Below are 27,990 nucleotides of genomic sequence, written 5' to 3'. Positions count from 1 at the left end.
AGTCAGTTTACGCTGAGTAAATAAAAAGCCTAAATGGCATGTGAGTGCTGTGTGATTTTTACACATCGATCACATTTGACAAGTCATTAATTCATATGCGGGTACAGTAAAATCACACTGACAGATTAGAATAGAATAGATATATACACATCGAATGTGACACACACATATATATATGTATTTATAGATAGTGTCACGCTGCTGCTATGCAGGTAGAAGCAGCTCCACTAGATGGCAATAGAGTGTAGGGAGGAGTGCACACAGCAGGAGCAGACCTGCAGCCCAGCAGCGAGGCCACCACCAGGTGGCAGCGGAATAGTAAAACAAGCCAGGTCGATATTAGTCTGTAGCGCAGTACAAAAGGTATAACCAAGCACAGAGTCAGAAACAAGCCAAATGGGTCAGTATCGGTCAGGAGCAGATACGCCTAAAATGAGAAACGAAACCGCAGGTCAGAGTCCAAGCCAAGTCAGGTATCAGGGAATCCAAACACTAGAGGGGAACACAGAGATGGGACAGGAAGAGTAGAATAAACAGACACGGGTTCTGTCAGCAAAAGCAGCAGGATGAATCAGGGTACACGGAGTCAGCTACATACGCCGTAGGCAGAAACTATAACTGACACCACCTGCAGGATACAGCGGAGATAAATAGCAAACCTGAACCCAGAATGAGGCAGAGCAATGTTAACCGATGACAAGATCAGCCTGGGAAAAGGGCAGACAGGACTCAAAACCTGGACTGGATCATGATAGATAGATACATAGATAGATAGATAGATAGATAGATAGATAGATAGATAGATAGATAGATAGATAGATAGATAGATAGAAAAAAAAGGAACAGCACAACACTTTCCACTTATCTCTGGGTGCAAAGCCTCCAGGAAGCCCATCCACCGGCTATCCAAAGTCCATAGATTTAAACAAAAAGCAGGCAGCACTTCATTGTTTCTTGGTCAACTGTGCAAAGTTTAATCAGACCCACATGTCTGTACGACGTGTCGGCTCTAAATGAGCCTTTCTCAAGCAGTGGGTACACCATTTTAGTGCATATATATAGTTTTAAAACCATAGCAATCCTTAATGACAGCCATTTGTGATTCATATAGTGCATGTGTTTCAATATATAAATACATGTCAAAAGTAATCATATACATTATAAAGTGCTTCTGTGCATCATTATATACATCATTGTGTATTTGTGCTTCCAAGTGTCAAACTCTTTATCACATTATCTTAGTTGTTTATTAATTCTTACCCCCGGAGCTGTTTGCTACTAATGGAGGACATCCTCATGAGGTTCGGCGTTTCCAAAGATCTACTGCGCATGTCCGCTACGTCACATCACTGTGCTAGACCGTGGACCAATCACAGGCATCGGCGCATGTGCAGAGGCACTAAGGATCGCCATCTTTGTAGTGGCACTTACTGTATCATCGGACTATTATGGAAGGTCAAACTTCCTTACAGGAGTCTGCGCTTGCGCACACGGCGCTAGGTGGCACCATATAAGCACCTATTACTAACCATAGTACCTCAGCCGAATCAAGCAGCAATATGGTTAACCGTGGCAATCTCTTTTTATACTATGTTCCAATACAGCTCGATTCTCATATCTCCACATCATGCAGTTCTTATTGCTGCATATATACCTCTTCTATTTATATTATGCCCTATGGACATTTTTGGTGCATAACTACACCCTGACACTCCGGGCTCAGCCTACTACAAGCCATATCGATTAGATGAGTCATATAGCGCAGGATTACACCATGGCCAAGAGGGAACTAATGTCCCTCTTCCATCAACAATATCACCATAATCATTATTTTGAATGAGAGTACTCCCTGATAGATCCAACACAACAAAACAATGGAGTAAACATAGAATCTCAGAAATCATTATAAAAATACTCAATTTATTACACAAATATCAAAAAACAATTCAATCATATGAATAGAATGTACAAAGTGCACAAAATTCAGGGACAATCCAAGAAACAAACTAGTGGTATAGCAGAAAGTTCGCAGGAGCACAAACAACCACAGTATTAGACCATGGTACGAGCCCAATATGTATACCCATATGCACCATATAGGAGGCACAGCGTGTCATCAAAGTAAATCTTTACATAATGTTGGTTACACTGCCGCCGCCCACAAGGTGCATTGGTGTGATTATACGCGCTTACCCATGGAAGATGGTTGGTCCCACGGACTCCCTGACACCCCTGACGCGCGTTTCGCGGTCCAGCTTTTTCGAAGGGGAGACACACATAAGCAGGTCTCGTGAGTTTATAAAGGGAGAAAACCGGAAGTGTCTGAAGACAGCGGCGCACATGATCCGGACTACATTACCCACATTACATTATAATGATTTCTGAGATTCTATGTTTACTCCATTGTTTTGTTGTGTTGGCTACTACAAGCCATAGTCCGGAGGTCACACAGTTTTATAACTGGTTGCGACTTAACCCTCTCAGGCCAAGCCACCCCCAGTTTCAACTGTTACAGGTGGTAGCACTTATGTCCCGGCATTTTATTTCTATTGACATTTAGGTGGAGTAAAAACAATAAGATGTAGTATTTTTGCTGCTTTTATTGATCAAACCACGGTCCAACACAGTAAGGTATCATAAGAGAAAATATTAAAGTTCATTTTATATAACTTTTTCAAAGGGATATATTCCACTTCATGTCCTCCATGTTCGCAAATTCTGGCGGTATTCTACTCTTATTAGAGCACCAGATATCATCTAAACAAAGATACACATAAAATTAGAAAAATACATTTTCACAATCGTAACATAGTATTTCCTAAATTAAAAACAAAAAATCACATTACTATATCTTAGGAACCTATAATGTTATACTTCTGAATTCTTGGATATTATCAAATAATTGTATGCATTTTGAAATCAGCATTAAGACCCCTCGGTTTTAGGGTATTCAATTCATATATCCACATTAGTTCTCTTTTTTTGAGGATCAATTCCCTATCACCTCCTCTTCACTGTACCGGGACAGCATCAATTTCATGTTTGGTGATGCGTTTTACACGCAAAAACAGGGTACAGCTATGGGGGCCAATATGGCCCCTTCATATGCTAACCTGGTTATGGAAGTCCTGAAGGAGGACCTCGTCTATGTGTCCCACCACTTCCGGCATGCTCTGGTGTGGTGGCGATACATAGATGATGTCTTCCTCCTTTGGACAGGTACAGAAAAGGAATTAAATGAGTTCCATGCATATCTCAACACAATAGACCAAACAATTAAATTCACTTTTGTAAAATCTTGGACTGAAATTCAGTTTTTGGATGTGCTTGTAGAACTTACAAATGGTCAACTCACAACCACACTTTTTGTAAAAAATACTGATAGGAACAATTTGCTCCTATATGACAGGCAACACCCGAGATCAATGAAAAGATCTATTCCCCTGAGCCAGCTACTCAGAGTTAGACGGATAGTCAGAGAAGAGGATACAGCTGACATGATAATAGACCAGCTAATTAAAAAATTTCTAGATAGAGGATACCTGTTGTGATCCTAATGGCAGGGGATCTCAGGGTCTTCAGCAAAGTCTGCAAACCATAAAAACTAGCTCTTAGGGAGGTGGTAACTGAGCTGACCACATACCTGATCCTAGCCCACAACTAATAGCAGCCGGGGAACGTACCTACGTTGGTTCTAGACGTCTCGCGCCAGTCGGAGATCTAACTAACCCTTTCAGAGAAAATACAGACCTCACTTGCCTCCAGAGAAAGGTACCCCAAAGAAGATACAGGCCCCCAACAAATAATAACGGTGAGGTAAGAGGAAAGGACAAACGTAAGTATGAACTAGATTCAGCAAAGAGAGGCCCACTAAATAATAGCAGAAATATAGAAAGCGGACTTATGTGGTCAGCGAAAAACCCTACAAAAATATCCACGCTGAATATCCAAGAACCCCCGTACCGACTAACGGTATGGGGGGAGAATATCAGCCCCCTTAGAGCTTCCAGCAAAATCAGGAATCACATTATGAACAAGCTGGACAAAAAACAGAATAATACAAATAACAAAAAAAACAAGAAAGCAGGACTTAGCTTATGTTGCAAAAATCAGGACCAGTAGACAAGAGCAACCAGACAAGGACTGATTACATGGATGCCAGGCAATGGACTAAGACTCCAGGAAGTTTAAATAGAAACACCCAGAGTGTTAACGAACCAGGTGACTACCAACCTGGGGAAAGAGTATACCAGAGCCATACCGCGAGTGACCACAAAAGGGAGCCCAAAAGTATAGTTCATAACAGTACCCCCCCTTTAAGGAGGGGTCACCGAACCCTCACTACGACCACCAGGGCGATCAGGATGGGCAGCGTGAAAGGCACGAACCAAATCGGCCGCATGAACATCAGAGGCGACCACCCAGGAATTATCCTCCTGACCATAGCCCTTCCATTTGACCAGATACTGAAGCCTCCGTCTAGAGAGACGAGAATCTAAGATCTTCTAAACCACATACTCCAACTCGCCCTCAACCAAGACTGGAGCAGGAGGGTCAACAGCAGGAACCACAGGCACAATGTACCGCCGCAACAAAGACCTATGGAACACATTGTGAATGGCAAACGACACAGGAAGATCCAAAAGAAAAGACACCGGATTAAGGACCTCCAAAATTCTATAAGGACCAATAAAGCGAGGCTTAAACTTAGGAGAGGAAACCTTCAGAGGGACAAACCGAGAAGACAACCAAACCAAATCCCCAACACGAAGTCGGGGACCCACACCGCGGCGGCGGTTGGAAAAACGCTGAGCCTTCTCCTGTGACAACTTCAAGTTGTCCACCACATGATTCCAAGTCCGCTGCAACCTATCAACCACGGAATCCACCCCAGGACAGTCAGAAGGCTCAACATGACCCGAGGAGAAACGAGGATGAAAACCAGAGTTGCAGAAAAATGGCGAAACCAAAGTAGCAGAACTAGCCCGATTATTGAGGGCAAACTCAGCCAATGGCAAGAAGGTCACCCAATCATCCTGATCCGCAGAAACAAAACATCTCAAATAAGCCTCCAGCGTCTGATTAGTTCGCTCCGTTTGGCCATTAGTCTGAGGATGAAAGGCAGACAAGAACGACAGATCAATGCCCATCTTAGCACAAAAAGATCGCCAGAATCTGGACACAAACTGGGATCCTCTGTCAGACACGATATTCTCAGGAATGCCGTGTAAACGAACCACATTCTGAAAAAACAAAGAAACCAGATCGGAAGAGGAAGGCAACTTAGGCAAGGGCACCAAATGGACCATCTTGGAAAAACGATCACACACCACCCAGATGACAGACATTCCCTGAGACACCGGAAGATCTGAAATGAAATCCATGGAAATGTGTGTCCAAGGCCTCTTCGGGACGGGCAAGGGCAAAAGCAACCCGCTGGCACGAGAACAGCAAGGCTTAGCCCGAGCACAAGTCCCACAGGACTGCACAAAAGCACGCACATCCCGTGACAAGGAAGGCCACCAAAAGGACCTAGCCACCAAATCTCTGGTACCAAAAATCCCAGGATGCCCTGCCAACACCGAGGAATGAACCTCGGAAATAACTCTGCTGGTCCATTTATCAGGAACAAACAGTCTATCAGGTGGACAAGAGTCAGGTCTACCAGCCTGAAATCTCTGCAACACACGTCGCCAATCAGGAGAAATGGCCGACAAAATCACTCCCTCTTTAAGAATACCAGCCGGCTCTGAGACTCCAGGAGAGTCAGGCACAAAGCTCCTAGAGAGAGCATCAGCCTTCACATTTTTCGAACCAGGCAGGTATGAGACCACAAAGTCAAAACGGGAGAAAAACAATGACCAACGAGCCTGTCTAGGATTCAGGCGTTTAGCAGACTCGAGATACATCAGATTTTTGTGATCAGTCAAGACCACCACATGATGCTTAGCTCCCTCGAGCCAATGACGCCACTCCTCAAGTGCCCACTTCATGGCCAACAACTCCCGATTACCAACATCATAGTTCCGCTCAGCCGGCGAAAACTTCCTGGAAAAGAAAGCACATGGTTTCATCACAGAGCAACCAGAGCCTCTCTGTGACAAAACAGCTCCTGCACCGATCTCAGAAGCATCCACTTCAACCTGAAAGGGAAGTGAGACATCAGGCTGGCACAAAACAGGCGCCGAAGTAAACCGGCGCTTCAGCTCCCGGAAGGCCTCAATGGCCGCAGGAGCCCAATTAGCGACATCAGAACCTTTCTTGGTAATATCCGTCAGAGGTTTAACAATGCTAGAAAAGTTAGCAATAAAACGACGGTAGAAATTAGCAAAACCCAAAAATTTCTGAAGACTCTTAACAGACGTGGGTTGAGTCCAATCATGAATAGCTCGGACCTTGACTGGGTCCATCTCCACAGCAGAAGGGGAAAAAATAAAACCCAAAAAGGAAACCTTCTGCACTCCAAAGAGACACTTTGAGCCCTTCACAAACAAAGCATTATCACGCAAAACCTGAAACACCATCCTGACCTGCTTTACATGAGAATCCCAATCATCAGAAAAAACTAAAATGTCATCCAGATAAACAATCACAAATTTATCTAGATACTTCCAGAAGATGTCATGCATAAAGGATTGAAACACTGAAGGAGCATTAGAGAGCCCAAAAGGCATCACCAAGTACTCAAAATGACCTTCGGGCGTATTAAATGCAGTTTTACATTCATCTCCCTGCCTAATGCGCACAAGGTTGTACGCACCACGAAGATCTATCTTGGTGAACCAACAGGCACCCTTAATCCGAGCAAACAAGTCCGACAATAGTGGCAGAGGGTATTGAAATTTAACCGTGATTTTATTCAGAAGCCGATAGTCTATACAAGGTCTCAAAGATCCGTCTTTCTTGGCCACAAAAAAAAATCCCGCACCAAGAGGGGAAGAGGATGGACGAATATGTCCTTTCTCCAAAGACTCATTTATATAAGAACGCATCGCGGCATGCTCAGGTACCGACAGATTAAATAATCGTCCCTTAGGAAACTTACTACCAGGAATCAAATCTATAGCGCAGTCACAGTCCCTATGAGGAGGAAGAGCACTGGACCTGGACTCACTGAACACATCCTGATAGTCAAGCAAATACTCAGGAACTTCTGAAGGAGTGGAGGAAGCAATAGACACCGACGGGGAATCGCAATGAATTCCCTGACAACCCCAACTTGACACAGACATAGCCCTCCAATCCAGAACAGGATTATGAGCCTGTAACCATTGCAGACCCAAAACGACCAAATCATGCATCTTATGCAGAACAAGAAAACGAATCACCTCCCGATGTTCAGGAGTCATGCACATGGTCACTTGTGTCCAATACTGCGGTTTATTCTCCGCCAATGGCGTAGCATCAATTCCTCTAAGAGGAATAGGATTTTCTAAAGGCTCCAGGACAAAACCACAGCGCCTGGCAAACGACAAGTCCATAAGACTCAGGGCAGCGCCTGAGTCCACAAACGCCATAACAGGGTAGGAAGACAATGAGCAAATTAAAGTCACAGACAAAATAAATTTAGGCTGCAAGTTACCAACGGCGACAGGACTAACAAACTTTGTTAGGCGTTTAGAGCATGCTGATATAACATGTGTAGTATCCCCACAGTAAAAACACAACCCATTCTGACATCTATGATTTTGCCGTTCAGTTCTAGTCTGAATTCTATCACATTGCATTAAATCAGGCGTCTGTTCAGACAACACCGCCAAAGGATTAGCGGATTTGCGCTCCCGCAAACGCCGATCAATCTGAATGGCCAGCGTCATAGAATCATTCAGACTTGTAGGAATGGGAAAGCCCACCATCACATTCTTAATGGTTTCAGAAAGGCCATTTCTGAAATTTGCGGCCAGAGCACACTCATTCCACTGAGTAAGCACGGACCATTTCCGAAATTTTTGGCAATACACTTCGGCTTCATCCTGGCCCTGAGAAATAGCCACTAAAGCCTTCTCTGCCTGAATTTCAAGATTGGGCTCCTCATAAAGCAATCCGAGCGCCAGAAAAAACGCATCAATATTCGCCAATGCCGGATCTCCTGGCGCCAATGAGAAAGCCCAGTCCTGAGGGTCGCCCCGCAAGAAGGAGATAACAATTTTAACTTGTTGAGCTGAGTCTCCAGACAAACGAGGTCTCAAAGATAGAAACAATTTACAATTATTCCTAAAATTCCTAAATTTAAATCGATCTCCAGAGAACAGCTCAGGAATAGGAATCTTAGGTTCTGACATAGGACTGCTAGTAACAAAATCCTGAATGCCCTGCACACGAGCAGCAAGCTGATCCACACTAGTAATCAGAGTTTGCACATTCATGTCTGCAGCAGAGTTTCAAGCCATTCAGAGATAAAGGGGAAGGAAGAAAAAAAAACAAAAAAAAAACTCAGAACTTCTTTTCTTTTAATCCCACTTCTGCAATGCATTAACTATTCACTGGCCTGGCATACTGTTGTGATCCTAATGGCAGAGGATCTCAGGGTCTTCAGCAAAGTCTGCAAACCATAAAAACTAGCTCTTAGGGAGGTGGTAACTGAGCTGACCACATACCTGATCCTAGCCCACAACTAATAGCAGCCGGGGAACGTACCTACGTTGGTTCTAGACGTCTCGCGCCAGCCGGAGATCTAACTAACCCTTTCAGAGAAAATACAGACCTCACTTGCCTCCAGAGAAAGGTACCCCAAAGAAGATACAGGCCCCCAACAAATAATAACGGTGAGGTAAGAGGAAAGGACAAACGTAAGTATGAACTAGATTCAGCAAAGAGAGGCCCACTAAATAATAGCAGAAATATAGAAAGCGGACTTATGTGGTCAGCGAAAAACCCTACAAAAATATCCACGCTGAATATCCAAGAACCCCCGTACCGACTAACGGTATGGGGGGAGAATATCAGCCCCCTTAGAGCTTCCAGCAAAATCAGGAATCACATTATGAACAAGCTGGACAAAAAACAGAATAATACAAATAACAAAAAAAACAAGAAAGCAGGACTTAGCTTATGTTGCAAAAATCAGGACCAGTAGACAAGAGCAACCAGACAAGGACTGATTACATGGATGCCAGGCAATGGACTAAGACTCCAGGAAGTTTAAATAGAAACACCCAGAGTGTTAACGAACCAGGTGACTACCAACCTGGGGAAAGAGTATACCAGAGCCATACCGCGAGTGACCACAAGAGGGAGCCCAAAAGTATAGTTCATAACAGATACCCGAGGGGACTATTAGAAAAAACAAAAAGCGAGGTGATGGAAAAAGACAGATTACAACTAATTAATAGGGAATCACATGGAAAAACGTAAAAAAACTCAGAATAGGGTCCCCTTTGTCTCTACATACACTGAAGAGAGTGGAGAAATAGCGAGCATTATTAATAAACATTGGACTATGTTAGGGAGATGTCTACCTAATGTTCAAGAATTTAAAATGCCACCATTGTACTCATACAAGAGAAGTAGAAATATTAAAGACATGGTAATAAAATCTGATATTGGCCCTAAAAGAAAAGGTAGCCAGAGGTTTCTAACAGGTACCAAAAGAAATGGCTGTTTCCCCTGTCTAAATTGCATTAATTGTACGTATATGGTCAAAGGACCTACATTCCAACATCCAACGACGGGAAAAGTATATGAAATCAAACAGTTCCTAACTTGTAACTCAGACCACGTTATCTATGTGCTCATGTGTCCGTGTAATCTTTGGTACGTTGGGGAAACGACCTGTGAGTTCAAGACAAGAATGAACCAACATAGATACAGTATAAGAAAAAATAGAGCTGATCTTCCTGTTCCTAAACATTTTGTTGACTGCAAGCATACTGAGAAGGACCTAAAATGCAGGATTATTGATGCTGTCCCGGTGCAGAGAAGAGGAGGTGATAGGGAGTTGATCCTCAAAAAAAGAGAACTAATGTGGATATATGAACTTAACACCCCCTCAGACCTAGGGGACTTAATGCTGATTTCAAAATGCATACAATTATTTGATAATATCCAAGAATCCAGAAGTATAACATTATAGGTTCCTAAGATATAGTAATGTGATTTTTTGTTTTTAATTTAGGAAATACTATGTTACGACTGTGAAAATTAATTTTATGTGTATCTTTGTTTAGATGATATCTGGTGCTCTAATAAGAGTAGAATACCGCCGGAGAGGAATTTGCGAACATGGAGGACATGAAGTGGAATATATCCCTTTGAAAAAGTTATATAAAATGAACTTTAATATTTTTTCTTATGATACCTTACTGTGTTGGACCGTGGTTTGATCAATAAAAGCAGCAAAAATACTACATCTTATTGTTTTTACTCCACCTAAATGTCAATAGAAATAAAATGCCGGGACATAAGTGCTACCACCTGTAACAGTTGAAACTGGGGGCGGCTTGGCCTGAGAGGGTTAAGTCGCAACCAGTTATAAAACTGTGTGACCTCCGGACTATGGCTTGTAGTAGGCTGAGCCCGGAGTGTCAGGGTGTAGTTATGCACCAAAAATGTCCATAGGGCATAATATAAATAGAAGAGGTATATATGCAGCAATAAGAACTGCATGATGTGGAGATATGAGAATCGAGCTGTATTGGAACATAGTATAAAGAGAGATTGCCACGGTTAACCATATTGCTGCTTGATTCGGCTGAGGTACTATGGTTAGTAATAGGTGCTTATATGGTGCCACCTAGCGCCGTGTGCGCAAGCGCAGACTCCTGTAAGGAAGTTTGACCTTCCATAATAGTCCGATGATACAGTAAGTGCCACTACAAAGATGGCGATCCTTAGTGCCTCTGCGCATGCGCCGATGCCTGTGATTGGTCCACGGTCTAGCACAGTGATGTGACGTAGCGGACATGCGCAGTAGATCTTTGGAAACGCCGAACCTCATGAGGATGTCCTCCATTAGTAGCAAACAGCTCCGGGGGTAAGAATTAATAAACAACTAAGATAATGTGATAAAGAGTTTGACACTTGGAAGCACAAATACACAATGATGTATATAATGATGCACAGAAGCACTTTATAATGTATATGATTACTTTTGACATGTATTTATATATTGAAACACATGCACTATATGAATCACAAACCGCTGTCATTAAGGATTGCTATGGTTTTAAAACTATATATATGCACTAAAATGGTGTACCCACTGCTTGAGAAAGGCTCATTTAGAGCCGAAACGTCGTACAGACATGTGGGTCTGATTAAACTTTGCACAGTTGACCAAGAAACAATGAAGTGCTGCCTGCTTTTTGTTTGAATAGATAGATAGATAGATAGATAGATAGATAGATAGATAGATAGATAGCCAGTAATTCAGCACTCGCGGTAGTGTAAAATCACTGCAGGAGCTGACAGGATAGAAGAGATGGATTACATACAGAAAATACATATAGAATAGGTAGATATATTGATGTATGTGACAAATACAATTAGTACAGTGTGTGTGTAAATTACTGTACATGTATTTAATTAATTAAAGTTTTTTTTGGGGGGAAAAATGGTGTGGGCTCCTGTACAATTTGGAAAACCAGCACAGGGAAAGCCAGCGACTGGGGCAGATGTTTATAGCCTGGGAAGAAGGTAATACCCATGGAGCTTCCCAGGCTATTAATATCAGCTCACAACTATATATTTAGCCTTTACTGGCTATTAAAATGTGGAACCCCTCAAAAAAATTACGTGGGGTCCCCCCATAAATAATAACCAGCAATGGCTATGCAGAAAGCTGCGGGCTGATATTAATAGCCTAGGAAGGGCCCATGGATACTGCCCCCTCCCCACCAGGCTAAAATCATCAACTCTCAGACGCTCCAAAAAAGACGCATCTCTAAGATGCGTCAATTCTGGCACTTAGCATCGCTCTTAAGGTACCTTCACACTAAGCGACTTTGCAACGATAACGATAGCGATCCGTGACGTTGCAGCGTCCTGGATAGCGATATCGTTGTGTTTGACACGCAGCAACGATCATGATCCTGCTGTGATATCGCTGGTCATTGCTGAAAGTTCAGAACTTTATTTGGTCGTCAGATCGGCGTGTATCGTCGTATTTGACACCAAAAGCAACGATGCCAGCAATGTTTTACAAAGGTAACCAGGGTAAATATTGGGTTACTAAGTGCAGGGCCGCGCTTAGTAACCCGATATTTACCCTGGTTACCATTGTAAAAGTAAAAAAAACAAACAGTACATACTCACCTTCTGCTGTCTGTCACACATCCCCCGCCATCCGCTTCCCACACTGACTGTGAGTGCCGGCCGTAAAATAAAAGCAGAGCACAGTGGTGACGTCACCACTGTGCTGTGCCTTACGGCCGGCACTCACTGTCAGTGCGGGAAGCAGACGGCGAGGGACCCGACGGACACCGGAATGTGAGTATGTACTGTTTGTTTTTTTTAACATTTACACTGGTAACCAGGGTAAACATCGGGTTACTAAGCACGGCCCTGCGCTTAGTAACCCGATGTTTACCCTGGTTACCCGGGGACTTCGGCATAGTTGGTCGCTGGAGAGCTGTCTGTGTGACAGCTCTCCAGCGACCACACAGCGACGCTGCAGCGATCGGCATCGTTGTCGATATCGCTGCAGCGTCGCTTAGTGTGAAGGTACCTTTAGACACTTGCCCTGTAGCAGTGGAAAGTGGGGTAATCCATTACTAATCCTATATTTGTATGGTAAATAAAGACACAGCCAGAATAAAGTCCTTTATTTGAAAGAAACGCACAGACTCCTTTATTATTCTTGATTAAACCATACTTACGACCTCGCTTAATTCCTGCGAAGCCCTCAATCTCCTGTAATAAAAGTAAAATAAAAAAGCAACAATATACCATACCTGTCCATCATTGTGTCCCACGCTGTAATCCATGTTTGGGGGATAATTAGCTTTCAACCAGGACGGTGTCAAGACCGTCCCAGCTGAAAACCACTGGTGAATGAGTTGCTGGGAGCTCAGCTTCAGTGATGTCACTGATGCTACGCTCCCAGCTGTGCTGAACTGGGATGACCTCTGGACCGAGGGAAAATGCCAGTGATTAACTCACCACAGTTCAAGCACAGTAGCTTCAAAGTAGATCACTGTGAAAAATTCTCACAGCTTTTCTTCTATCTATCTATCTATCTATCTATCTATCTATCTATCTATCTATCTATCTATCTATCTATCTATCTATCTATCTTTTGAAGAATATTTCCTTTGAAAATGATGTGTAAATGACTTAGAGAATTTCTCTATGTAAATTCTCATGTTATAATCTCATTGCAGTCCGATAGCAATCATACTGCATTCGGATGTAAATCGGATGCTAGGTGTGAAAATCAAATTGCACTTGCATAAAAAAACGCATGACACTTGCAAGATACTTGTATTACACTCGTCCAACTCTCCTGCATCAAATTTGGACCAATTTTAAAATCGCTAGTGTGTCTCCAGCCTTAGTTGGTTAGCTATTAGTAGTCATAACCATGGATACATAAGCTACTGCAATGCCCTGCAAATGGGGTAAGCAAAAGGCAAATCAGAAGAACTATACTACATTCCTAATTGGATGTATTTGCTAATATTATTATTATACCTACTACATAGGATCTTGGAGATGGAAATACCCCTTTAACTCGAAAAGGGTAACCTGAATCTGAAAACCTCTTTCAAGAAATACAATTTTATATATGAAATGTATATCTAATATCATGAGCTTGTATGGACACGTACTTACCCCACAGGCAGAGACATAGCAGCACTCGGAGAGTCATCCTCGTTTCTTACTAGGCAGCATGCGAAGAGCGTCTCATCCAGCTGCTGTTTACCTGTTATAATATTGTCTTCTATTGATAAGGGGGCGGCTGAGTGAGCAGATCAGATGTCCTTGTGTTATTTACACAAAAGTTTCTCAACAAGACCCGTTCACCTCTGTCACATTTTTGTTTATAGTTTGGTATATTTATTTTATTTGACTTTTTTATTTGACATCAACATTTCCTGCCAATTGGAAAGTTTAGCTGGCAAAATTGTATCTGGAGAACAAAGGCTGATAGTTCATCACAGGGCAAAACAATATGGAGTTGGACGTCAAGCACCAGAGAACAACCCCTCAGGTGCATCTTAAAGGGGTTATCCGGGGCTTTTGATTTTTTCCATGCGTCTCTAAGATGCCAGAACAGGACACCCTGGCACTTTACAGGAAGATTGTGTCCCAGGCCCAGTGTGCTGTCTTGTGTCAGGTGCGTCACACTCGCTGCCTTCAGTTCTTCATATTCATTTACCTGCACTTTCTGCTTTAGTGGAGAACATGCTGCCGCTTCACGGTTTCCAAATTCTAAGGCTACATTCCCATGATGAGCTTTTGGTGAGTTTTTGATGTTACAGATTTTCTGCACCATTTTTGTACCCATTAAGTAAAATAGGTAGCTTGCATTAAAAAAAAAAAAAATATGCAGAGTAAAAAACTCACCAAAAACTTATCATTGGAGCGTAGCGTAAAGTGACAAAAGTCAAAACGGTTACAAAAAATAACAAACAACTGAACCTATGCGCATCAATGTTGTTTCGCAGTGCTTTTTCAAGTGGATACCGAGCGGACTCTGCCTGAGACAGGTATGGTAAGCACATAGCCAAAAGCCAAAATCACATTCATTCACACATCCATGCTTCACATACATATTGTATCTGATTTTTGTGAATACAACATATACCCACTGCAGTCTATGAGCAGGTTCATTTTTTGATCTGATGGATCAGTCCCCTATACACGAGAATGGCTCTGTGATAAAAGTGGTTTTCACTTGGATGCCATCTGTGAGTGCTGTTTCTTACTTTATAATGGGTAACAGAAGCTTGGAAATAGATTGTTTGGGATTGTGGTGGTAGAAATAATTGCCATAACAATACCGTTCCTGAAGTGCAGTATTTGAGGGCACTGTGCAGGAACGGAGGTTGCTGAAGATCGGAGGAGTTATATCGGGGTTGCAAACCATGAACTCATATGAACTGTAGCATGGGAAATATTCACAAACTTTCCCATGCTACATATGAGTTCATGCCGCTAGGGGCGGAGCTTCGGTGACATCACCGCTAGTCACCGCAGCTCCGCCCCCTGCATTTCATTCATTCCCCCATATTTTACAGTGGGGAGCGGCAGCATTAGCAGCGCTCCCGGTTGTAACTGTATTTAACCCCTTGAGATGGATTTACAGCGTATTTACAGAGTGGGACTTGACTGTACGGTGGACAAGTATGGGATATGTTTTTAGCCAGGGGGTCCTAAAACCATGGTCCCTTAATATCTGCCCTCAGTCACTGGCTTTCCCTCTCTGGCGGAGAAAATTGCGTGGGAGCCCACGCCAGTTTTTTCTGCGAGTTAACCCTTTTATTTAACACCTAGAGCTCCCAAATTTTGCACACACACACTACTAACATTGTTAGTGAGGGATATTTAAAAATATAACGGATATGCAATGGTTTACTGTATGGATTTAGCAAAAGCCGACAATTGAATTACCGGTTTTTCAGCTATCTAGCTCTGTATGAAATATAAATATACATATATATATATATGTGTGTCACTAATATATATATATATATATATATATATATATATATAGAGAGAGAGACTGTATATATGTGTTCACGAATATTTGAGCCCATGGTTCCATTCTATGTCCATTTTGCAAGCCGGCGAGAAAATCTCGCTGTACGGATACCATATGGATGTCATACGGATGTCATACGGATGCTTTTTGAAGAAAAAAATCGCATCTTCGCATTGAATACGGATGACACACGGATCACTGTTCATGAACATTTCTGCGTATCTCGGCTGTGTAAAACGGACCGATTTTTTTATACTTGTGTGTGACTCCAGCCTTATACTGCAAAAAAAAAAGTAAGAAAGCAGTGCTAAATCCAACTTAAAAAATGCATTAAATAATGGGAAAATATATAAAAAGGCCCCTTCAAAAAAAACATTACACAGATTTCAAATGCATATTTTGGTGCAGAGACCTACAGAAAAACTGAGATGAAAAAATGCTGAGTTTTGCGGGTAGGAACATGGCCTCCTCATGGCTCTCTGATGAGATGGAAAAGAAGGGAAAACTGAACAATTACAATCAGAGAGAACGTCACCTGTAAGTCAAGTTTTACTACTCATTAACAGCGTGGTCATGTCCTGAGGCGCTTATAACCTCTATGATGAAAGGTGGGGCTTAGAACACTGACTATTTCTCCCAGCTTAGAATGGTCATGGACCAGTATTTGTAAGCCAAAATCAGGAGCGGAACAGTCATAGAAAATTACAATGTGTGCTCCCTCTGGTATATACAGATGCACCTTATAGATCAAAGTTCCTTAAAGCGCTTGTCACTTTATTTTATATGAGTCACACCACTTGGTTTATTATGCTTCTTTTAGTGACCATTAGTAATAATACCATTCCTTTGTGATATATTTTTACCAGATCGAGCACACTAGGTCTCTCACAGAAACTGTTAATATTCTTTTACCTTTTGATGTTGACCTAAGCTTCCGTGACACACTGGGGTGTAAGCAATATCTGGATACATCTATTGTTGGCAGGGCCGGACTGGCCTTTGGGCACTTCTGGCAAATGCCAGAAGGGCCGGTGCCAGGAGTGGGCCACTGCTGCTATCAGCGGCGCCAGGGCCGACTCCTCCTGCCAGCGCGCCCCGCATTCAACTATACCGGCGTCTATGACGCAGGTACAGTTGAATGCAGTGATGGAGCAGAGAGCGTCCGCTGTCGCTCCCTCTCCCATCATTCCCCGCTCTACCTCGCTCTGACACTGCAGGTGCGGAATGACGTCATATCATCGCGCACCTGTTGTGTGGCCGGGCAGACTGCAGCTGCTGAGACCGGAGCCGGGAGCAGCGCGGGGTGCGAGGAGAGGAGAGTGTTTTTTTTTTAATATATCAATGGGTGATAACTGGATTGTGGGGCAATTGGGGGGGCTGTATTACATTCCATGGGGGCTGTGCTGCTATACATTCTATGGGGGCTGTGCTGTATTACATTCTATGGGGGCTGTGCTGCTATACATTCTATGGGGGCTGTGCTGCATTACATTCTATGGGGGCTGTGCTGCTATACATTCTATTGGGGCTGTGCTGTATTACATTCTATGAGGGCTGGCTGTATTACATTCTATGGGGGCTGTGCTGCATTACATTCTATGGGGGCTGTGCTGTATTTCATTCTATGGAGGCTGGCTGCATTACATTCTATGGGGGCTGTGCTGTATTACATTCTATTGGGGGGCTTTATTACATTCTATGGGGCTGGCTGCATTACATTCTATGGGGTGGCTGTATTACATTCTATAGGGGCTGTGGTGTATTACATTCTAAGGGGGCTGTGCTGTATTACATTCTATGGGGGGCTTTATTACATTCTATGGGGGGCTGTATTATATTCTATGAGGGGTGATTGCATCATACTCTATGAGGGGGCTACATTATATTCTATGGGGGGCTGTGTTATATTCTATGAGGGGTGATTGCATCATACTCTATGAGGGGGCTACATTATATTCTATGGGAAGCTGCATTATACTATATGAGGAGGGCTGCATTGTATTCTATGGAGGGGTTACATATTATTCTATGGGGGGCTGCATTATGCTCTAAGAGAGGGCTACATTATATTCTCTGGGGGGATACATTATACTCAGGGGGGTACAATATATTCTGTGGGGTGGCATCATTATACTATATGTGGGCTGCATTATACTGTATCGAGGACTATGGGGAATACATTATACTATATGAAGAACTATGGGATGCATTATACTATGGGAAGTGAATTGTACTACATGAATGACAATGTGGTGTATTATACTATATGGAGCACTATGAGGAGTGTATTATACTATTTGGAGGACTGTGGCAGTACATTATACTATATGGAGGACTGAGGAGTGTATTATGCTATATGGAGGACTGAGCAGTGTATTTTAATATATGGAGGACTATGAGGAGTGTATTATACTATGTGGAGGACTGAGGAGTGTATAATACTATGTGGAGTACTGAGGAGTGTATTATACTTTATGGAGGACTGAGAAGTGTATTATACTATATGGAGAACTGAGGAGTGTATTATACTATATGGAGGACTGAGGAGTGTATTATACTATATGGAGGACTGAGGTGCACATTATAATATATAGAGGACTATGGGGTGTATTATACTAAACAAGCAAAATGCTGCCTATTCATCGAGTGATTGGATTGTTTATGTGGGAACAGAAATCCTTGTTCTCAGCAGCCCATCGCCAGTGTAAACTGTAGATGTGTTACTGATAACATGATACTGTATGGGGACAGATTGATCTAATTGTGACTGTTCTGTTCCCTTCATTCTTTCTCAGTTGGTGTAAAGAGGCCGGGAAACAAGCGAACGACTTCAGTATTGTTGATCACACTCGTTTAGCGGCCTGAGATCAGCGCATGTAAATACAGCAGAAATGCTTCACAGGGAGATGAGGCAAGGATGATGACAGCTGTAGTTAGCACCCGGTGCCTGGGAATAGTGCTAACTCTACTGCTTTTCCCAGCCGCCAGAGCATTTAATTCTGGTATGTGTAATGATTTTTAGGGTTGATGTCAGCTGCATAATGTCAGCTGCTATCAATCCCTGGTGTAAGTAATGGAGAAGTGTCTATCAGACACCCCCACTACTAGCCCAGACCTGGCGAGACCCAGCGACTCTGAAGTGCGGTGAAGGTAGTAACAATACCGCTCATCACAGTCGCCGAGCTCAGCGCAAGACCCGGTATATCTGAAGAGCGGTGACGATACTGATGTCACCGCTCTTCAGAGTCACCGGGTCTCGTGCTGTGCAGCGGAACCAAAAGTGGCTGTATGCAACGTTTATGGAGCATCAGAATGAGGTTGCATAGACTTTGGTCGTCTCAATCCATTCATTATCTACGAGATCCAGTTATGTAGGTAAAGTAGCAGCTTTTCTTGATACTGCAACTAAAAGCAATAAATAGGACTGTGCTGTAATGCTGGATGCACCTGGGATTTTATGTTATACTAGACTGTGGCCCGATTCTAACGCATCGGGTATTCTAGAATATGCATGTCCCCGTAGTATATGGACAATGATGATTCCAGAATTCGCGGCAGACTGTGCCCGTCGCTGATTGGTCGAGGCAACCTTTATGATATCATCGTCGCCATGGCAACCATTATGACATCTACGTCGATACTGTGCCCGTCTCTGATTGGTCGAGACCGCCAGGACATTTCCAGGACAGACAGACAGACAGAAAAACCCTTAGACAATTATATATATAGACTAGACTGTGGCCCGATTCTAATGCATCGGGTATTCTAGAATATGCATGTCCCCGTAGTATATGGACAATGATGATTCCAGAATTCGCGGCAGACTGTGCCCGTCGCTGATTGGTCGAGGCAACCTTTATGACATCATCATCACCATGGCAACCATTATGACATCTACGTCGATACTGTGCCCGTCGCTGATTGGTCGAGGCGAATTCGCGGCAGACTGTGCCCGTCGCTGATTGGTCGAGGCAACCTTTATGACATCATCGTCACCATGCTGTGCCCGTCTCTGATTGGTCGAGGCCTGGCGGCCTCGACCAATCAGAGACGCGGGATTTCCAGGACAGACAGACAGACAAACGGAAAAACCCTTAGACAATTATATATATAGATAGTCGTGTTACACTCCCCTCACTTCTTGTAACCTATAAGTGTACAAAGATATTATACAGTCACCATGTGACAAGTGGGCCTGTGTAACTTCAAATGCCAGGGCTGAATTTTAGTCCCAGTCCGGACCTGACTGTTGGACTTACAGTACCTTGCGAAAGTATTTGGCTCCCTGGAACTTTTCAACCTTTTCCCACATATCATGCTTCAAACATAAAGATACCAAATGTAAATTTTTGGTGAAGAATGAACAACAAGTGGAACACAATTGTGAAGTTGAACGAAATTTATTGGTTATTTTAAATTTTTGTTGAAATTCAAAAACTGAAAAGTGGGGCGTGCAATATTATTCGGCCCCTTTACTTTCAGAGCAGCAAACTCACTCCAGAAGTTCATTGTGGATCTCTGAATGATCCAATGTTGTCCTAAATGCCTAATGATGATGATTACACACAGGTGGATTATATTTAAGTCTCCGTATAAATGCTCCTGCTCTGTGATAGTCTAAGGGTTCTGTTTGTAGCACAGAGAGCATCATGAAGACCAAGGAACACAACAGTCAGGTCCGTGATACTGTTGTGGAGAAGTTTGAAGCCAGATTTGGATACAAAATTATTTCCAAAACTTTAAACATCCCAAGGAGCACTGTGCAAGCGATCATATTGAAATGGAAGGAGTATCATACCACTGCAAATCTACCAAGGCCCGGCCGTCCCTCTAAACTTTCATCTCAAACAAGGAGAAGACTGATCAGAGAGGCCCTCTTACAACGAGGATTACCTCAGGTGACAGGCTTTAAATCATTTCCAATGATGTCATACAGGAGGGGTAGAAATATAGGCGAGAAACTGGTTAGATCCGATTTTGGTACTTCCAAAATAATAGGCCAAAGAACATTAAGTGCACCGAGATATGGGAATTTCCCGTGCTTCGGTTGCACATGTTGCAACAACATGCTTAAGGGAGAGTTTTTTTGCCATCCCCATACTGGGAAGAAGTTTTTCTTAAAAGAAAGATATACCTGTACATCAAGTTATGTCATCTATATGATCACCTGTCCATGTGGACTCGCTTATATAGGTGAGACCACTATGGAGGTGAAGGCCCGCATCACTAAACATAAAAGTACGGGGGCGTGGCCGAGCAGGAGATGTGAGCGGACGTGTGCTGGACCTCTCCTAATGCCCGAAAGGTGATCCTGCAATATTAGTGGCGCCGCCGAACGCCAAGTACCCGGAGAAGGAGCTTCTGAGTGTCTGGGGTGCGGAGGGAGCCGGCCGCGCTGTGAGGAAAACAATAAGATGATGCGCAGACGGCAGAAAGAGCTTGGGATGGCGGGCAGCACGCGCTCCCAAGATGGCGCCGACAGCGCTGCAGAAGAGGCGGCAAAGGCAGATGCTGCCTTTCAGAGGAGACTCGAGGTGATTGCCCGGCTGGAGCAATTTGCTAGGTCGGAAAACTCGGAGCGGCTAATGCAAGGAACCGGTGGAGAGGTAACAGGAGAAGAGAGAGACTCAGGGGAGCGGATGGATGTGAGGGTCTGGGGCACAGGCAGAGGAGATAGTGAGCGGTTCCCCCATAACATCTAGTATGGTACCAGTCATGAGGTCTGATCCTTTGAATGTAACAGCTGAGCGGACCCAGGATTATGCTGCACAAATGGGGTCTGTTAGCGGTGATGGGGCCGGGGAGCCGACCCTGAAAGATATATTTTCTGCTGTGTTGTTTTGCAAGTCCACTTTAACAACCTTAACTGTCCAGGTAGATGAGCTGAAGGGGGAAGTTGCCTCTTTTCGCTCAGCTATGCACAAGATGGAGGGGAGAGTTGAAATGCTGGAGGAACGTGTGGGAGGTGCAGAAGATCAGATAGCTGAAATGGCAAAAAGAGAGAAAAAATATGTCCAGCGCATTGCGGAGTTGGAGTTTAAAACTGATGATTTGGAGAATCGTTCGCACAGGAACAATTTGAGAATTATTGGTGTGCCTGAAAATGCAGAAGGAAATAACCCCACCAACTTTATTGAGACATGGCTAAAAACTAAGGTTGGAGGGGACAGTCTTACTAAACTTTTTGCGGTCGAAAGAGCCCACCGGGTGCCGACCAGACCTCTGCCCCCTGGTTCCGCCCCACGGACCTTTCTAGCCAAAATCCTAAATTACAGAGACCGGGATATGCTCCTAAGAAAAGCCAGGAATATGGAGGAATTAACTATTGACGGCAACTGAATATCTATATACCCTGACTATTCCACAGTTGTACAGAAGCTCAGGATGAAGTTCGGAGAGGCTAAAAGACGCTTGCGTGAACTGGGTCTGGCCTATTCTATGCTGTATCCAGCTAAACTACGTGTGGTGGCCATGGAAAAGGTCCACTTTTTTCAAAATCCTGAGGAGGTGTCTCATTGGCTGGATTTAAATGCAAAACGTATTGGAGCAGAAAAGACCCGCTGAGGAGGATCAGATGTGGACTTCTGGTTATAGCGATGGTTTTGGGAGGAGAAGAAAATTGAACTATTGGTTGATTCTGAAATATTACTAGAGGAATCTGTTGTGTGGTTCCTGTGTGTTAAAGTTGTGTTCGGCGGCGCAACTGTTTTTATATTTTGTTTCTATAGGGCGGGGGGAGGAACGACTGAAGGAGAGTGTTTAACCTATTTGGGGTTGGTGTCGGCTTTTGAGCCACTGTTGAGACTGCGACAGCGCGTTCCCCTTTCTCATACAGAGAGGGAATAGGAGACTATAAGTTTATTGTTATAAAGTTCTGGGGGCAGAAAGTTATTGAGGGAAGGGAAGGGTAAGGGTAGGGTTTATTTTGTAATGATGAAGGTTTGGGGGGGAATTCTGGGTAGGGGGGACCAGGTTAGAGGGATAAGGGAGACCAATGGAGGGAAGAGGGGGAATTTTACTATTCTGCAAAATGATGGGAGATAGAGTTAAAATTTTGAGCTGGAACATTAGGGGTCTTTCGAGTGATACAAGACGTAAGGCTATTTTGCAATATATTTTGAAACAGAGACCCTCGCTGGTGTGCCTTCAAGAAACTCATTTAGTTAAAGAAAAAAACGGTATATTGAATAAAAGATGGGTAAGGAAGGCATACCATGCGACATTCTCGGCCTACGCTAGGGGAGTGTCAATCCTTGTGCATACAAGCGTACCATTCGAGGAGATAGAGGTGGTAATAGATAATGATGGACAGTATGTATTCCTTGTGTGTAAGGTGTTTGCTAGACTGATATGTGTCGTGTCAGTGTATATTCCTCCACCGTACTCAGGGAAAAAACTACAGGAAATCCTAAATATATCTGGTAGGTGGGGAGGAGTCCCATTGCTCATAATTGGAGATGTTAACAATATTATTGATGATCACTGGGATAGGGGGCAGCACGCTATGTTGAAGAAGGAGGGGAATTTAACAGCGTTCGGTAGTTATTTGAGAGAAGTGGCATGGAAAGACTTGTGGAGAGTGCGTAATACTGATACATATTGTTTCTCCTGTTATTCGGCGACATATGGCACTTTATCCCGTATTGATATGGCCCTGGGTAATGAAGCAATGGATAGGCTGGTACAGGAGGTGGATTATATGCCCAGAGTAGTGTCCGATCACAGCCCATTGGTAGTATCATTGCAATTTGAAGGCCTTGGGGAGATGGCTAAATTGGGGTGGAAGATTAATCCTTTCTGGTTACAAATTCTTGATATGGGAAAGATTGGGGAAGAAATAAAGGAATTCTTTAAATTTAATGATGGTAGTGCAGCGGAACATGTGGTTTGGGACACCATGAAAGCTTATTTGAGGGGAATATTATCCAAAGAGATATCTAGGCATAAAACAAAAACAAGGAACGCTGACAAAGTGATATTGGAGGAATTGAGGGCGGCGGAGGCTGCACTGAGTAATTTGAGTACACAGGACAACATGAACCGTATGAGGGCGGCTCAGGAGGAGGTAAACAAATTGTACTTACGCAGGGCAGAGAGGACGAGAGCTTTCCAAAAAGAGGCCTTTTACGCGGAAGGAGAGAAGGTGGGCCACCTGTTGTCAGTGGTGACATCTGCACAGAGGGATTTGACACACGTATATGCCTTAGAATTAGAGAGTGGTAAAATTGTAACACAGGGGGCCCAAATCCTGGAAGGTTTTAAGGGATTCTATAGCAGACTGTATACATCACAAACGGGGCACAGAAAGGGAGAAATTGACAGATTTCTAGAAGAGGCAAATTTACCTAGCCTAGAAGTTGAGGATAGGGATTGGTTAGATATGCTGCTTACGGTGGAAGAGCTGGAGGGTGCCTTGGGGTCCATGGCGGGGGGGAAGGTTCCGGGGGCCGACGGCATCCCTGTTGAGATCTATAGAACTTTTTCTGAGGAGCTGCTGCCTAGATTGCTGGGGGTATTTGAGGAGTCACTGGAGAGGGGAATATTGCCTACTTCCATGAGGGAGGCCATTGTTGTGGTCATTCCTAAGCCCGAAAAAACCCACGGTTGCCGGAGTCATATAGACCGATATCACTCCTAACAACTGATGTTAAGATTTTGGCTAAGGCCCTGGCGAACAGACTGACCAGGGTAATAGAAAAGGTGGTTCATTCGGACCAATCGGGCTTTATGCCTAATAAATCTACTGCCATCAACTTGAGAAGGCTATTTCTTAATATGCAGATCCCGGCGGAGAATGATGGTAGGAGGGTAGTGGTTTCCCTCGATGCACATAAGGCCTTCGATAGTATAGAATGGCAATACCTGTGGTCAGTGCTGAGTCGCTGTGGGTTTGGACCTGTTTTTATCTCGTGGGTGAGACTTCTATATTCCTCTCCAGTGGCTAAAATCAGGGTGAATAATGCAATTTCTGAAAGCTTTCAACTGTTTCGAGGTACGCGGCAGGGGTGTCCGTTGTCCCCGTTGCTGTTTGCTCTGGCGGTGGAGCCTCTGGCAGCGGCTATTAGAAGATCACAGACAGTAAAGGGGTTTGTATTTGGGAAGAGGGAGGAAAAAATTGCTCTGTATGCCGAAGACATTTTGCTTTTTCTAGAGGGGCCTGGGGAGCCTTTAAAAAATGTAATTTCAATAATTGAAGGATTCGGACAAATTTCAGGATTGGTTATCAACTGGGATAAATCAAGTGTTTTGCAGGTAGATAGAGAAGTGGATTGTACGAGAGAGGTGGAGGAAAGTACAAAATTAAGGGTGGTTTCGCAATTTAAATATTTAGGAATCCAGGTGTCCCTTCCCTTGACAAGATTTGAGGAGCTTAATCTTGAGCCAATAATGGCCAAGCTACGAGCCAAAGTCTCGGCTTGGAATAAGTTGCATTTGTCAGTAGTGGGTAGAGTTAATCTCCTTAAGGCTACGTTCACACTAGCGTTGTGCGCCGTTGCGTCAGCGACGCAACGCACAACGCACGCAAAAACGCGTCAAAACGCACACAAAAACGCTGCGTTTTGCGACGCATGCGTCGGTTTTTGCCGAAAATCGGACGCAAGAAAAATGCAACTTGTTGCGTTTTCTTGGTCCGACGCTTGCGGCAAAAAAGACGCATGTGTTGCACAACGCAACAAAAAAAACGCATGCGTCCCCCATGTTAAGTATAGGGGCGCATGACGCATGCGTCGCCGCTGCGTCGCCGACGCAAACCCGACGCACATTAGCTTAACGCTAATGTGAACGTAGCCTAAGATGGTTGTGAGGCCACAGGTTCTGTATATTTTGCATAATTCTCCGGTATGGATCCCACTGACCAGATTCCATAGACTAAGAACATTATTTGGAGAGCTGGTATGGGGCGGGAGGAGTCCGAGAATTAGGCAGGAGATACTACAGAGACCGAAAGATGAGGGGGGACTTGCCCTGCCTAATCCCTGGTTATATTTTTTGTCTGCGCAGAGCCAACATCTTAGGGGATGGGGGACAGGGCTTGAGAAAGGTCAAAGTCATAGCAGTCTGGAATACATTATTGGCGTTTGGCCCTTATCCCAAGGTCTAAAAGCAGGATTGTTTAGGAAATCTGGAACTTGTCTTCACACCATAAATTTAATTTATAAGGTTTGGCAGACGCTTAAACGAATAAGGGGAGTTACGAAATTCACAGAGTTTTCACCTATTTGGGATAACCCTTCTTTTCAAGAATTCAATCATATGGAAGGAATGGGAGAGTGGAGGGAGAAAGGTATTTGGTTGATAGGTCAGTTGATTCATAACGGGAATCTTAAATCTTATGATATGCTGCAGCAGGAATTTCAGTTACCAGGGTCAAAGTTATATCAATATAGACGGGTTCAACATGCTTTTCAGGCGCAAAAAAGGAGAGGACCTATAAAGATTCAGATAGATTTAATGCTAGATTTTATATTAAATAACAACGGTACAAAGGGGGCAATATCCGGAATATATGGTGATTTACTACACACCTTTCTAACAGATTACCCTATTAAGGCCAGAGAGAAATGGGAGGCCGAATTGGGGCAAATAAACGACGATAGGTGGGAATCTATATTGGAATACATACCCAGGCTGTCGATGAGTGAACCTGGGAGATTGTCGCAACTGTATGTGGTAAATAGGGCCTATAGGACACCTGATATGCTGTTTAAAGCCGGGTTGAGAGGTGATTCTGGGTGCCCTAGGTGCTCACAGACTCAGACAGGTATACTGCACATGCTGTGGCTTTGTCCCAGACTGTTTGCATACTGGGTTGTGGTGCTGAACCAGATCGAGGTGATTTATGGGTGCTCGATTCCCAAGGATCCGGTGGTTTGTGTACTTGGGTATGTGGAGGAAATCATGACCGATGAAACTACTAAAATGGCAATTGCTAGATTATTATTCATTGCACGGAAGGTGATTGCAAGGTATTGGATAAGGGAGGAACCTCCTACTAGACGAGAATTTATTGCACAGGCGAATCATATTGTCCATCTCGAAAAAAGCATATATAATAAGAGGAATAGGATGGGTTTTTTTCAAAAGTTATGGCAGCCATGGCTAGATGGGAACGACTGAGAGATTGTGGTAAAATGATGCTAATAGTGGAATATGTATATGTTATTTATTCCCTTCTTTTCAAATGTATTGTATGGTTGGAGTTGGTCTTCCAGAGGGGTGGGGGGGGGGGAGGGGTTGTTTCTTTTAAATCAAAAACACAAATGTACCCTGTTATTTGAATGGATTTAGTTGTCTTTCTTATGCATAATAACAATAAAAATATTTGGTCTAAAAAACATAAAAGTACAATCAGAACAAGGCTTATGGAGTTACCGGTGCCAAAACATTTTGTAGAGAGAAAACATTCAGTGAACCAACTTAGGTTCAGAGTCATTGATAGTGTCCCTGTTTTGAGAAGGGGAGGGGATAGACTGCAGATGCTTAAAACAAAAGAAATGAAGTGGATTTATACCCTGGGTTCATTACATCCAGGGGGTTTAAATCTAGATTTCAATCTGCAGATATGCACCCATTGAATTCACTACCCCCGACTATACGTTTGCATTCGTCATGTGTTTTTACTGTTTTAGACATAGTTGACATTTTTATTGATTTTCTGTATGTTTTATTAGATCAGCCACACTGGAGACAGTCGGTGGATGGATACGGTTGAAGATATTAAAATGAGCTTAAATATGGATTATTTATGTCGATAAAGTGTTCTTTATCTTGGATATGATTCTTCGCCTGATTCCCGACTGCCCCTGTGTGGTTGGCCTGTATTGTGTGGTTTTCTTTCATTTGGTGCTTTTTCTATGTAGGCTATGTTGTATGTTTTTTTTACATATATTACTTATATAAGAACTGGGTTTATGATGTGTTTGCCGTATGAAATCAATGGTATTAATGAGGGATGCGTCCTTTTGCTCCCCACTATATATATGATACCATGATGAACGATATCTGTATGGGTGTCTAGAAACAGAGATGCGGCTATTGCACTCATTAGTGCCTATATTGAAGAGTTCCATTGTTTATGTGCGTTCCCCTGACGACCTGCCTGTTCGGCAGGTGTGGGAAGTGACTGCTAAGTGACGTGGGTTTTCATCACGGCTGGGAGTGTCTCTGACGAGACACGGCCCCGACGTGCTGCGCCTGCGCCCTTGCTTCATTACCCGGCCTGTCGCTCAGATAGGTTTCCAGGGTGACGCGGTATTGTTTACCTGTGTTCCCTATACAGCCTGCCTGCTCGGCAGATGTACGGGGTGGATGATGTGCGGCGCCTGTTTTCGTCACTTCTGGGCGTG

The 27,990-nt window shown here is 43.6% G+C and overlaps 1 protein-coding gene across 1 annotated transcript in view; it reads right to left on the bottom strand.

Annotated features, from left to right (window-relative positions):
* The window catches only part of LOC143808512 (saxiphilin-like), a 121,365-nt gene extending 107,410 nt beyond the window's left edge, over positions 1–13,955 (bottom strand). Inside the window, exon 1 of the mRNA XM_077291262.1 lies at positions 13,771–13,955. Coding sequence (XP_077147377.1) covers positions 13,771–13,807 — 37 coding nt within the window. The 5' untranslated portion in view covers positions 13,808–13,955. The remainder of the gene's footprint in view (positions 1–13,770) is intronic.
* Positions 13,956–27,990: the final 14,035 nt, after the last annotated feature.

The sequence above is a fragment of the Ranitomeya variabilis genome, chromosome 2 (assembly GCF_051348905.1).
Source record: "Ranitomeya variabilis isolate aRanVar5 chromosome 2, aRanVar5.hap1, whole genome shotgun sequence".
Taxonomy (NCBI): domain Eukaryota; kingdom Metazoa; phylum Chordata; class Amphibia; order Anura; family Dendrobatidae; genus Ranitomeya; species Ranitomeya variabilis.
The sequence above is the reverse complement of the archived record's forward strand: the minus strand, read 5'-3'. Positions and strand labels throughout refer to the sequence as shown.